General features: G+C 41.8%; 1 protein-coding gene across 1 annotated transcript in view; it reads right to left on the bottom strand.

Annotated features, from left to right (window-relative positions):
• The window catches only part of MORC3 (MORC family CW-type zinc finger 3), a 39,193-nt gene that overhangs the window by 25,146 nt on the left and 302 nt on the right, over nt 1-13,745 (bottom strand). Inside the window, exons 2-5 of the mRNA XM_029938989.1 lie at nt 4,583-4,655; nt 3,069-3,201; nt 2,019-2,233; nt 1,307-1,454 (exon numbers count right to left, since the gene is read on the bottom strand). Of these exons, the coding sequence (XP_029794849.1) occupies nt 1,307-1,454; nt 2,019-2,233; nt 3,069-3,201; nt 4,583-4,655 (569 nt within the window). The remainder of the gene's footprint in view (nt 1-1,306; nt 1,455-2,018; nt 2,234-3,068; nt 3,202-4,582; nt 4,656-13,745) is intronic.

Genomic DNA, 13,745 nt, shown 5'->3' on the forward strand with positions numbered 1-13,745 from the left:
TGAAGAAAAACTGTATTCACTCACACACTGCTGGTGGGAATGTCAAAGGTAGAGCCACTCCAAGAAACATTCTAGCAGTTTTATCTTAAAATCTAAACAGGCAACTACCATATGACCCTGCAATTACAGTCCTGAGCATTTACCTTAGAAAAAGGAAGATTACATTCCACAAAAACGTGTACACAAATGTTTACAACCTCATTTGTGATAACCCCAAACAGTAAAAATCCAGATGTGCTCACTGGTGAACGGTTAACCACACCGTGGTCCGTGTACACAGTTCACCACGTCTCGGCAAGGAAAAGGAAGCAGACTACTGACACACTCAGGAACGCAGATGCGGCGCCAGAGAAATGTAACGAATGAGAAAAGCCAATCCGCAAAGGTTTCACGCTGTAGGATTCTGTTCACACGACGCTCTTGAAATGACCAAGTTACAGAAATGGAGCACCTGTTAGAGGCTGTAAGGGACTAAGGGGGGGGGGGAGTGTGGACACAAAAGGCCAACGTGGGATCACTGTGGTGACGAAAACGTCCTGTATCTAGACTCTATCGATACTCCTGCCCTACCTCCTGCCCTACGTTTTTGCGAGACGCTGTCCCTGGGGGAAACTGGATAAAGGTACATGAGGTCTATTATTTACGCACATGAATGTACAGGGATCTCAAAATAAAAAGTGTATATAAAAAGAAGAGGGGTGTGAGGATGGGAGGGGCATGAAAGAAAAAGCAAGAAAAGGGAGGAATACAGATCAGAAAAGATTTAAAGTATTTTAGGCTTACCACTCAATCTGTGCTTTATTCATATCATTCTATGTGTCTACATATCAACATTAACATAAATGATTTTATCCTCACAAGGACACAAAACTGTAGCAATCCAGGGGCCTCCCCTACCTCACTTTTCCCACCAGCTGTTAAGCTCATGCTCAGCTTTAAGTCACGGACAAAGACTTATCCTAATTCACACAAGCGGGGGCTTGTCAGGTGAGATATTATTACCTTCCCATTTCTTTCTGCTTCTTTTTGAGGAGAGGGCAGAATAACAAAGTGAGAGCTGGCCTCTCCGGATAATGAATACGCAGGACTAGGAAATTTAGTTTTAATAATATGAAATTACCTCGAATTGAAGCCAAAGTGGCCTCAATAAAACACTCTTGGAAAAGACAAATTATTACCTATGCCAAAAACGAGTACCTTGCCAAGTATTTCTATTCTGTACAACCATGGATCAATATGACACAACTACTTTTGCACAAACGGTTCATTTCTCACACATAATCACCGGCTCAGGTCAAACATTTACCTTCTAAGATTCCAAATGATGATCCTCGTCCCCTTCTTACCCATAATAGCATCAAGTTCTGCCAGTAACTTCTGTTCCGTAGAAAACAGAGAATGTTCCAGAATTGCTGCAAGGCTTGCTTTTGATTCTGCTAAATTTATCATCTGTCGTATATCTTAAGTTAAAGACTTAGACCAACAACATATTTTTCACCATTGCAGTATGGAAACTCAAACTTCAATAACAACAACAAAAACTATTTCCTAAATTAATATCTAAGTTTTGAAACTACAGTTTGAGTTCAGATAAACACCAAGAAAGGTGAAGTAGGAGCAAGTCTGTTATGATTCCTAACTAATTTCACAGCTCCTAATATCAGAGTGTGTTTTAGAGAGACACAGAGGACATGTGCCCAAAGGTATCACGCTTTTCCTGGTCCTCAGGGGAAATTTCAAGGCGGACCTCACGCTGTCTTGGACAGAACACAACTGAAACACAGGAGAGCCGCAGGGAGCTGACCGCAGAACACAGCCACCGGCAAGGGCCTCCAGGCACAATTCCAACAGGAGAGACAAAGGGACGCCAGGCTGCCTCGGATGTTAGAGGCGGTGACAGGAACCAGAGCTACAAAGTGAGACTACAGAATGACAATGTGGGGCAGGCCGAAGGAGGGATGGTTCGCTGCGTTTCTTCAAGTTTCCCCACGCTTTCTACTTCAAAATCGAAAGGATATGGTGCTTGCTGAATGCCACGATGGGGACCACGACGTGCTCTGCCTTTATGACTTCCAAGTAGGTCTGGGACAGGAAGCCCACGCTCATGCTTTCTCCATTTTTGGTAAATACGATCGCATCTTTACCCAAACGCATAGAACCTGACTTGAAGCCATTCCCATACAAGCCAACGGGGACATGACCGTTCATGGTGACTTTGTCACTGAAGCCAAAGCTAAAAAGCAAACAAAAAGGATTTAAAAAATATATATGTACAATCTTCATTTTTTTAATTCAAAAACTGTAACATCAAGGGAAAAAACTGGGTATAAATGTTAATTTCATCCTTCCTAGTTGCATTTTGAGGCATTTCCCCTCCTTTGAAATGAAGAGAACGAAACCCACACTGCAAGGGGTTAGGCTGACAAACACCGAGCAAGGCGGAGCTCCCTGCCCGGCACGCCCTGCCCAGCGGCTGAGTTCTCACTAAGGCTCCGGGGACCCTTGAGATTTCAGCCCACGAAATGTTCCCTAAATGTGAACGACCCCCTGAATCTGAGCAAGCCTACTGTGGCAGGACTACATCCCGTGGAGCACGCATCTGAAGGACGGTGGGAAGGGCCGCGCTGCCACGTTACTCTGTATATCTGGACTATTCACCTCAGTTTCCCTTTCATGCACATTTGGCTTCATACTGACATCCTATTCTATGACCCTAGAGCCCAAGGCTTTACCACTATTTTATCTTGCTTCCCTGCCCTCTGAATCCCTTTAAAATGACTCCCCACCAAAAGTGGCGTTTTAATGGCACTACTGGTTAAAATAATTCACCAAAGTGTAAATAACTGCTATCAGTGTTACCACTCTAAAGGAATGATGGAACTTTAGAGAAGTCGGCCGTGGCGGGGGAGGGTGAGAATGGTAGGGGCTAATAATCAGCAGAAGATGATGAGAAGACTTCAGAGAACAGTGCGCAATGTGGGCACAACATGCTGTGTTTAAAAAACAAAAACCACCTGAAACCCCTGGGCGAAAGCAAGGTTTTCAAGAAGTATGACACTTTTACATACCTTAGCATTTTATGTAATTTGTCTGAAGTCATACCGTTCCCATTATCAGTGAATGTCAAGCATATATGGTCATTTATCACCGTTTTGTCAATCCATATCTGTTTAGCATTCACGTCGGGATCGTAAGCATTATCTGGGAAACAAGTTTTGAGAAATTTTGACTTTGCATTTTAAAGAACAATTACTTCAGGTACAATCCTTAACAAGCAACAGATTCTAAAAAAATTTTTTAAAAACTGAAATGTTTAGGGAACTCCTAAGACTTGAGAACATGAACCTAAACTGTACCTTGCTCTACATGACTCACTGATCACTACCAAGTTAACTCCTTCCGAAGCCCTCCGTTTGTTCCATAGAGAACAAAGATCGGTACCGACTGTACCGAACACGTACAGAGGAGAAGCAGCGCCGCACCAGAGGGATGATCCAGACAGGGAGGTCTGCTTCTGCTCAGAGGACCAGCCTGGCTAGTGAGCGAGAAAGCCAGAGCTGAGTGTGAATTAGCGCTGCAGGCGGACACAGAGCGGGTGCACCGGGGTCATCGATAAGTAAGAAAGCAGTGACGTGTTCTGCTAAACCGGATACACAGATGAAGGTTTACCTTCTACCCAGTTCTTCAAACTGTGGCCCTCTCAATCTAACCGAAGTTTATGGTGGCTTTTACATTCTATGATCTCTGTACAGATCCCCACTTAACACTCGGTTTAGCATCCTTGTCTGTCTCAGGATAGGGAAGTAGAAAGGAATATTTTTCACAAAAAATAAAAATGAAAAAAATGCCAACAGAAGCAGTAATAACATCAGCTTGGGAACTAAGTTCCACCTGAAGATCCCTGACTAAAAATATTTTCTGAGGTATATTTTGAAATCTTTGTGACTAGACAAAAATAATGGTCCTAAAACTATCCTTCCATAAGGCAGCCCACAATTAAAACCAAATAATTTTTTTAAGTAAACACTTCAGGGAAAACACTCTAATGCATGAATCTTCCAGAGGAAAAAAAAAATCAAGACCCCCTAATGCAAATCTGATCACAATCTTGCCTCTTTTCTCATGTTCATTAAAATATTATTAAAATACAATTCTATACCCAATCATTCTATTGGAGGAAACAAGAACTTATTATCACAAGTTGAATGTAACATTAATCCCCCTACCTGCTAACATCAGGAGAACAAAACCATTGTTACACATACTTTCTAACTATTAAAAAACACAATTCCCATTTTTGCAATAGATCAATTTCTTTTACAATCAGAATTACACTATTTTCAAGATAAGTGTTTTATGAATTGTGCAAAATACTTTAATAGTAATACAGGGAAGGTTGAGGAGCAATTAATTTGACATCAATTTGAAGAGCTGTTATACTAGACAACATTAACCAATGGTATTTCATTAAGATCCACCTGTTTCATTAAACAGCACATCTGCATATTATTTTTTAATTAAAAATTTTTTAAAGCCTCAATTACAAGCAACAGATCATACATGAAATGTCAATTTTACATACCTATTAATTCAGCAACTGCACTGAATGGCCAAGTGTGACTAGTAGAATTCGTATGTAAAAACTTCGGGCAAAGCTGAAACAAACCAATGATTCATATAAATTAATTCAAGTCTTACTTTTGAGAATAGAAACCGATATAATTTTCTGTCCCTGTGTTAAACAATAATACTGAGACCAAGCAAAAGCAGCTATAACTGCTTGCTTCAGGATACACTTGGAATAACTTAGAAGGAAGGCTGTGTGAATCAACTAATAGTTCACCCAGCAAGACTTGCTTCGGGGCACCTGGGTGGCTCAATCAGTTAAGTGGCCAACTTCAACTCAAGGCATGATCTTGCAGTCCGTGAATTCGAGTCCAGCCTTGAGCTCTATACTGACAGCTCAGAGCCTGCAGCCTGCTTCAAATTCTGTGTCTCCCTCTCTCATTTCTCCCCTGCTCATGTTTTGTCTTTCTGTGTCTCTCAAAAATAAAAAACAAAAAATAAAACAAAAAAAACAGACTTGCTTCAAAACTCTTGCCTCCTTGGGTCCACCGGTCCAAAGCCGTGATAACATAAACTATCCAATCAGAAAGTGACCCGCCTTGCAAGACACACCTCAAACTACTGTGAAAACACAACTAAGATTTTGCCAAGGGGGTGTTCTCTCCTGAGTGCAGTAGGCTTAACAAACCTCACGTATGGACAGGCTTTTCTAGTGGTGTCTTGAAAAATCAATATTTGATACCTTGTTATTTACTCCAAGTTCATTGCAGTTCAACTGTGGCAGTTAAGTAATATACATCTATTAACCTTTTTTTACACAATGTCAAAAGAAGTTCAAGTGCAACAAACGTTAATGATTTCCAAAGATTTTAGGTCTGATTTTATTCACAGTATATAGAAGACTACGCCAATCAACCTCACACTATGAAGGAGTCTCCAAAATTCCTTAGTAAAATAGGTATCAAATGTATTACAAATGTACAAACAAGTGGCTTTGAAAGGCCGAGGCTTGAAAATTTCAATGTGCAGAGAATTTCCATGCAATGGGTCTTCTGTGTTCCTTTTGAACAGATTATCTCACATTTAAGGGAAGAAAAGAGAGGGGACACTTAATGTGAAGAGCTCCGGAAATGTGAGGAGATTATACATCAAACCAGCCGTGTGTGTAGTGTTCGGCCGCTGCCACAAGGTGTCAGAAAGAGGTTGACTTTGCCTCCACCCACACCGGATTTCAGACAATTCCCAAGCGTTCATTCACCGCCAGACTGGAGAACACACGTGAGAAGGAAATTCTGCAGCAGCGCAGTCCTTACACGGGAGCAGGGCCCACGTTCGTGTAATACGGAGCGCAAGTAACTCAGCCTTGCCACGGCATACAACGAGTTTTTAATAAAAATCCATTTCCAGATCTTCATCTTGCACAAGAGGCCTGTTCTCAAAGGGATCTACCTGAGGGCTGTGCCAGGGACAGCCATCGGGCCGCTCTGCCCGTGCCAGCCCTCCCCGGCACACTCACCACTCTCCCAGCCGCGCAAGAATGCTATACTCCTTGCCTGTTCCGACTGTTTAAAGGGCCAGGGCTTTAGAGTGTGAAACCTCCACCAAAGGAGATGGTTAATGAACTACCATCATGCCTTAGAGCAGCTACCTTTGCTCTATTTTATACATTTCTGTTAGACGGGAAATCTGGAGTCAGAAATGGTGCATTTCGAATTTTAGACGAATTTTAGATGTATGGCAGAATGTGACAATGGTAATGTCAATTTTCATGTAATATCTTCATCCTATACATCAATTCTAAATTGACATAGCACACGTTCTTGAGCAAGAGTCCCAGAAGGGCAAAGCAAAGGTGGCATCAGTAAGAAATAATGAATAGTAAACAGTGGCTTTTTGGATATTTAAACATAAGCAATTATTTTCAACTATTCTTTAAAACTTTTTTTAATGTTTATTTATTTATTTTGAGAGAGAGAGAGCGCGCAAGTGTGCGAGGGGGAGGAAAGAGAGGGAGAGAATGCCAAGCAGGCTCTGTACTGTCCGCAGAGCCCAAAGCGGGGCTCAAACTATGACATTACGACCTGAGCCAAAATCAAGAGTCAGATGCCTAACCGACTGAGCCAGCCAGGTGCCTGCCCCTCACCTATTAATTCTCATCTCTAGAACACGTCATTAGCTAGGAGGGGGGGAAAAACCCTAGGGCAGCCAAAGCAGAATATACAGGCAGACAGACAGACACACGCACACACAGGGTATGTTTAACTAGGTGTGTGACCTTGAGCAAGAAGCTTAACCTCTGTGCCTCAAGTTCTGTCATCTATAAAAATGAGGATGATAATCATATCAGTTTACCAGGCTGTCAAGAATATTAAATAGCTTAATCTTTGTAAAATGCTTATAAGATCAACAGAAACATACTAAGCACCTTGTATTTTCTTAAAAAAAAAAAAGTTAAGTATTTCTTAAAGGCACAACTGAGCTCACATAAAAATAAAAATGAGGAAAATCCTTAATGGCTTCAAGTAAAGAAGGAATTAAAAATAAGATTTGATAATGAGGATGCAATGAGTGAGGTGCTTAACTGGATGACAAAGGTTTTTGTCTTAACTGTGTCTCAGGGGTATATTTGGAAGTGAATGCCCCTCTCCCCACACCTCCCCCTCCATTAGCACAGGAGGGGTGGGAATCTGCCTAATGGGGAAGCTTGTCAGTTTGGGTCTGGATGCTTTAAAAAAAAAAAAAAAAAAAATGTCACACGAAGTTCTGTAAAAAGAGGCACGCCTTCACTTGCATTAAGTGTTTCAATCTATATCATCTGCAGAACCTCTGTGGAGACATAAGCCTCAACCAGACAGCACAGGATTCCCTACATCCTTATTTGGGGGAATATTTGAGTACACCATCTAAACTAACATTTAAGGGAACAATCTACCAGGAGAAAAATGTTAGCAGGCAAGATATATTAGTGCCAGACATCACCTCCACCTCCAAACATTAGGAAACACAGAAAACACAAGATGCTCTGAAGACTTCACAGATGTTTTTAAAGAATCGATATAACTTTTAGAATCAACAAATAGTCACACATTTTAAAACTCAGTTAAATATAAAACTTTTGGGAAGCCTGACCCCACAGTGTTTACCTATGCTCCTGCCTGAAATTGCTCTGAATGAAGGGGGTGGGGGAGAAATAAACCCAGAAGAATAAAAACAATCAGAGAAGTGATGGATAATAGTACACAGAAGAGTGAGAAGTTTGGATAATGACAACTGTTTAATAGCCTGTAAAGAGCGAAGTCTGAAACCTACAGGAGATGGGAAATGAAACAAGCAGACCAGGAACCTCGGCAGAACTCCAGGAAGCCTCAGGAATCAGACTTTTGTGGCTCTGAAGTCAAAAGTACGAGAGGCTGTATGAAAACAAGACAGGTCTGGGACGCCTGGGTGGCTCGGTCAGTTAAGCGTCTGACTTTGGTTCAGGTCATGATCTCATGGTTTGAGGGTTTAAGCCCAACAGTGAGCTCGCCCTGACAGTGCGGAGCCTGCTTGCCCCTCCCTTGCTTATGCATGCTTGCTCTCTCTCTCAAAATAAACAAACATTTAAAAAAAAAAAAGAAGCAGCAGTAAAGATTCCCACCAGTTCCTTCTTTCATCCTGCAACTACTCTAATGCAGCAGCGGAAAGTGGGCACTCGGTTCTCTGGAGCAAGCGATGATGGCAGCTCAGGGACAACAAAACAGGTGGGTTAAAGGCAAGTCAGCAAACAGCTCAGAAATAACCCCCACGTAGATGGCCAAGTGATCTTCCACAAGTGTGTATAGACCATTCAATGGGGAAGAGACAGTCTTTAATAAACGGTGCTGGGAAAGCCAGATGTCTAAACGCAAAAGAATCAAGCTGCACAGTTACCTCACATCATACAGGAAAAAATAAACTTAAAGTGGATCAAAGATCTAACATAAAGAGTTAAAACTTTAAAACTCTAAACTCTTAGAAGAAAGCAAGGGGAAGAGTTTCAGGGACACGACACTGGATTTGGACCTTGGATAGGACACCAAAAGCACTGGTAACAAAAAAAAAATTGTATCAAAATTTAAAACTTGCACATTAAAGGATGCAACCTACAGAATGAAAAAGCAATCTATAGAATGGGGAAAAAATCTGCAAATCAAGTATGTGGTACAAGGTTAATATCCAGAACCCATAAAGAACTCCTACACAAATCAACGCCAAAAGGACTAAAAACTTAAATAGTTAGCAAAGGACTTGTATATTTCTCCAAGGATGGAACACAAATGGCCACTAAGTACAAGAAAAGATGCTCAACATCACTAATCATTAGGGAAACAAATCAAAAGCACAGTCACACTCATTAGGATGGTATTATAAAAGTAAACATGGAATTGTCATGATCTAGCATGTCAATTTAGTATATACTAAAAAATGAAAGCAGGATCTTGAAGACATTATTTACACACTTGTGTTTACAACAGCATTAGTCACAATAGCCAAAAGGTGGAAGCAACACAAATGTCCATCCACGGCTGGATTCACACAAGAGAATACTTTTCAGCCTCAAAAAGACAAGACATCTTGACACATGCAACAACTAAGCAGCTTGAGGACATTATGCTAAGTGACATAAACCAGTCACAAAAAGGCAAACAATTCAGGATTACACTTCTAGGAGATGTCTACAGCAGTCAGACTCACAGAAAGTAGAATGCTGGTTGCCAGGGGCTGTGGGAAGGGAAATGGAGAATTATTTTTTAATGGGTATAGAGCTTTAGTTTTGCACAATGAAGAGTTCCAAAGCAACAAAGTGAATGTATCTAAAGACTTTTTTTAATGTTTATTTTTGAAAGAGAGTGTGTGCATGTGAGGGGGGAGGGGCAAAGAGAAAGAGACACTGAGGATCCAAAGTGGCCTCCGCACTGATAGCAGAGAACCGGATGCGGGGGGGCCCAGAACCCTGAGACCATGACCTGAGCCAAAGTGGGCCACCTAACCAACTGAGTCACCCAGGCACCCCATGATGTGAATGTATGTGGCACTACTAACCTGTACACTTAAAAATGGGTAAGATGGTAAATTTTATGTGAAGTGTATTTTACCACAGTAATAAAGAGATAAATACCAAGTCAGCAAACTGAACAATGGGGTGCGCCTCCTTTCCCCAGCTGAGCCCTCCAAGAGTGAGCAGCCAGGATTACAAATGCCACAGCATGAGACTAGATGCCGAATTTCCCTCTGGAAAATAGAATGATTTCTAAAAGTTCCATTTGGTCCTTTCACAAGCTGTGCCAAGCCTTTCTGGATAGGATCTTACTTTTGTTGTTCCCCCCTTTTTAAAAACTTCCAAATGTTTATTGTATATTTTATTACGTTTTTATTTAAATTCCAGTTAGTCAACATACATTGTAGTATTAGTTTCAGATGTACAATATAGTTGACTCAACACTTCCATATAACACCTGGTGCTCATCACAAATTTTTAAGTTATTTTAAACAAATTGTTTAACACTTCCATTCTTTAGGATTCCTATCTGATCACCCAACACAGAAGCCCACCAAAGGGACCCTCCTCACGTATGAACATCTTCCAGTCAGCTTCTAGTGTCTCACTTGGAAAAGTAAGCACATTAACCATCTCCAGACATTGGAGCGTGTGTAATATTAGAAATCAAAAACACGCAGAAAGAGCAATAAAGTAGTGACAATACAGGAGCAGAAGAAAACTTCGAAAATACTATGATCAATATGCCCAGCAAGAGCAACTATTGTGTCCAGGGAAGATTTTAAAAAGACATTCAGAGAATAAGATAGTGGTTATAATATTGAAATAAATAGTAAGAGAAAGGCAGAACAAATGGAGAAAATCTCACAGAAAGAAAAGGAAAACAGGAGATAACAGAACAGAAAAACAGGGACAAAATTTGTCAAATAAATGAGCAAACTTTCCTGATTATTAAGGACTTGAATTTCTAGTTTAAGTGCCCAATACAATGCACAGAACTCTATTACAATAAAGCATGCCTTTAAAGTTCTAAGAGAAATCATTTCTAACTTAGAATTACAAACTGAGCTAAATGATATGTAAAGAGCAAGCAATATATTTTCAAGAAATGACATAAAATTTTTTCCTTCCGTGTCCTCTGCTCTCAGGAAGGATGGATGGGCTCCGCCACTACCAGGAACAAAAACAGCAAATATTCACTGAGTGCTTACTACGTGTACACGCCTTTTCTATGTATTTGCTCCATTAATGTTTAAAACCACCCTTTGACGTGCGTAAATTAGGCCCACCCTTCAGACTGGAAACTCAGGCACAGGGAGTAGGTAACTGCCAAGGTTACATGTCCCGCTGGCAGTCAGGATTTGAACCCAGGCTAGTGGGCTCCAGGGCCCATGCTCTCAGTCACTAACTAACCTGCAGTCCCGCCCAAGGGAGTAAGCCCTGAAAGAGGAATATGTGGAGACCCAACAGAAAAGGGAAGGAAATTTCCAGAAAAATGATAAAGGGAAGTCCCCAAAACACAAGTGAGCTGACAAAACTGACAAAATACTGGGTGTGCTTGAACACATCTGGAAAGCATTTTCCAGTTCTGTGAAAGTATTTCAGATGAAAGACTGATCAGTACAAAGCAAATCTATGAAAGCAAAATATAATTATTAACTTCAGAAAAACAAAAGGCTGTGCAGCAAAGAAAATGCAGTCACAGTTCTGTTTGGCTCATTTGTGAATTATGGTAAGCGTGATAAATCATACAGTAACTCAACAAAAAAGAAAGATATATGCACTGTAAGGATGGGAGGAGGTGAAAAGAGTGTGCATGAGTTAAATCCACAGCAGGACTCCTGAAAAATAACAAAATGGTACCAGCATTTTTATTCAGAAATATGGAAGCAAAAAGCAACTATTTAAATGTTTTTGTCACTCTGCAGTCCATTCTAGGATCTCTCACCCTCCTAAATTAAATTAAAAGAAAATTACGGGGGCGCTTGGGTGGCTCAGTCGATTAAGCATCCGACTTCAGCTCACGTCATGATCTCACGGTTCGTGGGTTCTAGCCCCGCGTCGGGCTCTATGCTGACAGCTAGCTCAGCGCCTGAAACCTGTTTTCAGATTCTGTGTCTCCCTCTCTCTCTGACCCTCCCCTGCTCACACTGTCTCTGTCTCTCAAAAGTAAATAAAAACATTTAAAAAATTACATATATTATTATGGTTCACCCCTGTGCCTTAGGTTCTATGACTTTGACAAATGCATAAACTCATTAATTCCTAGACTCTCCTAATGAAAACATTTGAGCGTGATTCACAAACAATGAGCAGGGCTGTGTTCCAATGAAACTTTACGGAAACTTAAATGTCTAGGTCACATAATTTTTATATATCACAAAATGTTCTTTGCTTTTTTTCCAACTGTTTAAGGATCATTCTTGGCTTGTGGGTCATAAAAAAAACAGGTGGTGGCTGGATTTGGCCCATGAGCTGTAGTTTGCCAATTCCTGTCCTAAAGCAAAGAGATGGGTGGAGATACAGTCCAGAAGCTGCGGTCGGAGAGATTTCTATCAGTTGGGTTCCAAACATACCATATTACCCACAAAAGAAAGATTCAGCACAAGAAGAGCTGTTTCACCCAAAGAGCCAATTAACAACAAAACTGTTCTCTTAACACCATTTTGACCCTTATCTTTGCTCCCTTTATCACCTCAATCTTGGAAGAACCTGAGACCGCAACATTGCAGGGGCCAGGGAAGGGAGAAGAGAATCCAAGTGTAGACATAGGACCAAACCAGCTCACTCCTTTTCCCCACTACAGGATTCTGGTCCAGAATGTGACCCAATCTGGGAAGGGGAAGGGCCAGGCATTAAACTGAATAAGAGATTTAATTGGATGAGGTCACACTTTAGAATACCTGAAGCTAACTGGAATGTGTTATTGCATCTGCCCAGATTCACTCAGGCACGGAAGAGAACCATTAGCAAATAATATGTAAAGCCAAGGGAAGGAAGAAGAAAGTTTTCTCCATATTCAAACTACTAAATGCTATCTCATTCAATAAGCCACTTATCCAAAGGGCCTTTAAGTGTGGGTGAAGAATGCTTAAAAATCAATAAAAATTTCTCTAGGAGAAAACAGAAAAATGGGCAAAGGATATGAACAGGTAGTTTTTTAATGTTTATTTTTGAGAGAGAGAGCGCCCGAGCCCGTGCCCGCGTGGGGGAGGGGCAGAGAGAGAGAGGGAGACACAGAATCCGACGCAGGCTCCAGGCTCTGAGCTGTCAGCACAGAGCCCAATGAGGGCTAGAACTCACAAACCCTGAGATCATGACCTGAGCTGAAGTCAGACACAACCAACTGAGCCACCCAGGCGTCCCACAAATAGGCTGGGTTTTTTTTTTTTTTTAAGAGTAAAATGTTACTAACTTTTAACTTCACAGTCAAGGAAATGTAAAGTAAACCCATGTACACTTCACATTCATCATACAGGAAAAAATTGTTAAGGTCCAAAAATACCAGCTGTGGGTTAAGAATCTGATTAAATCTAAAAAAAAAATACAGGGCAATGCACCATTTTTAAAGCAATGACATTACCACCCGATTGTTCAACTTAACGAGACTAAGGTAAACAGTCTCTGGCAAGAGTCATCAACCTCAAAAGAGGAGGTACACTTTTGCATAACAACACCAACTTTTTAAGGATAATCAGGTAGGGAAGCCACGCCCACATTTTAAGAGATGAAATTTTAATTCTAGAGTGCGACCGCTCCCTACGACTTAGGACTCCTAGATACGAGAAATGCTGGAGGATTTCCAAGAACGCCCCGAAACAGACACGACCGAGAGTCTACAGGAAACGGGACCTGGTGATTTGGGCCCGGGGCTTAACTGGAGGGAAGCGGCAGGAATGCGAACGAATCAGGAAGACCCGTTCCGGCTCGCTTCACCCCCATCCCACTGCCTAGAGGTCAAAGCCGACTGGCATTTCGGGCCGCGATCGGCCGCTGCCGCTCCCTCCCCCTGCGGGACACCCCGCGGGCCCGCAGGCCAGGAAGGGTCAGGGGCCCCGCTGCCCGAGGGGCGGGCGGCCGGGCCACCGAGGCCTCGGACGACAGCTGCGAGGCAGCCAGGAGGGAGCCGGGAGGAGGGGCCGCGGCCCCGGCCCGCCCAGAA

Source organism: Suricata suricatta, chromosome 5, assembly GCF_006229205.1.
Source record: "Suricata suricatta isolate VVHF042 chromosome 5, meerkat_22Aug2017_6uvM2_HiC, whole genome shotgun sequence".
NCBI lineage: Eukaryota > Metazoa > Chordata > Mammalia > Carnivora > Herpestidae > Suricata > Suricata suricatta.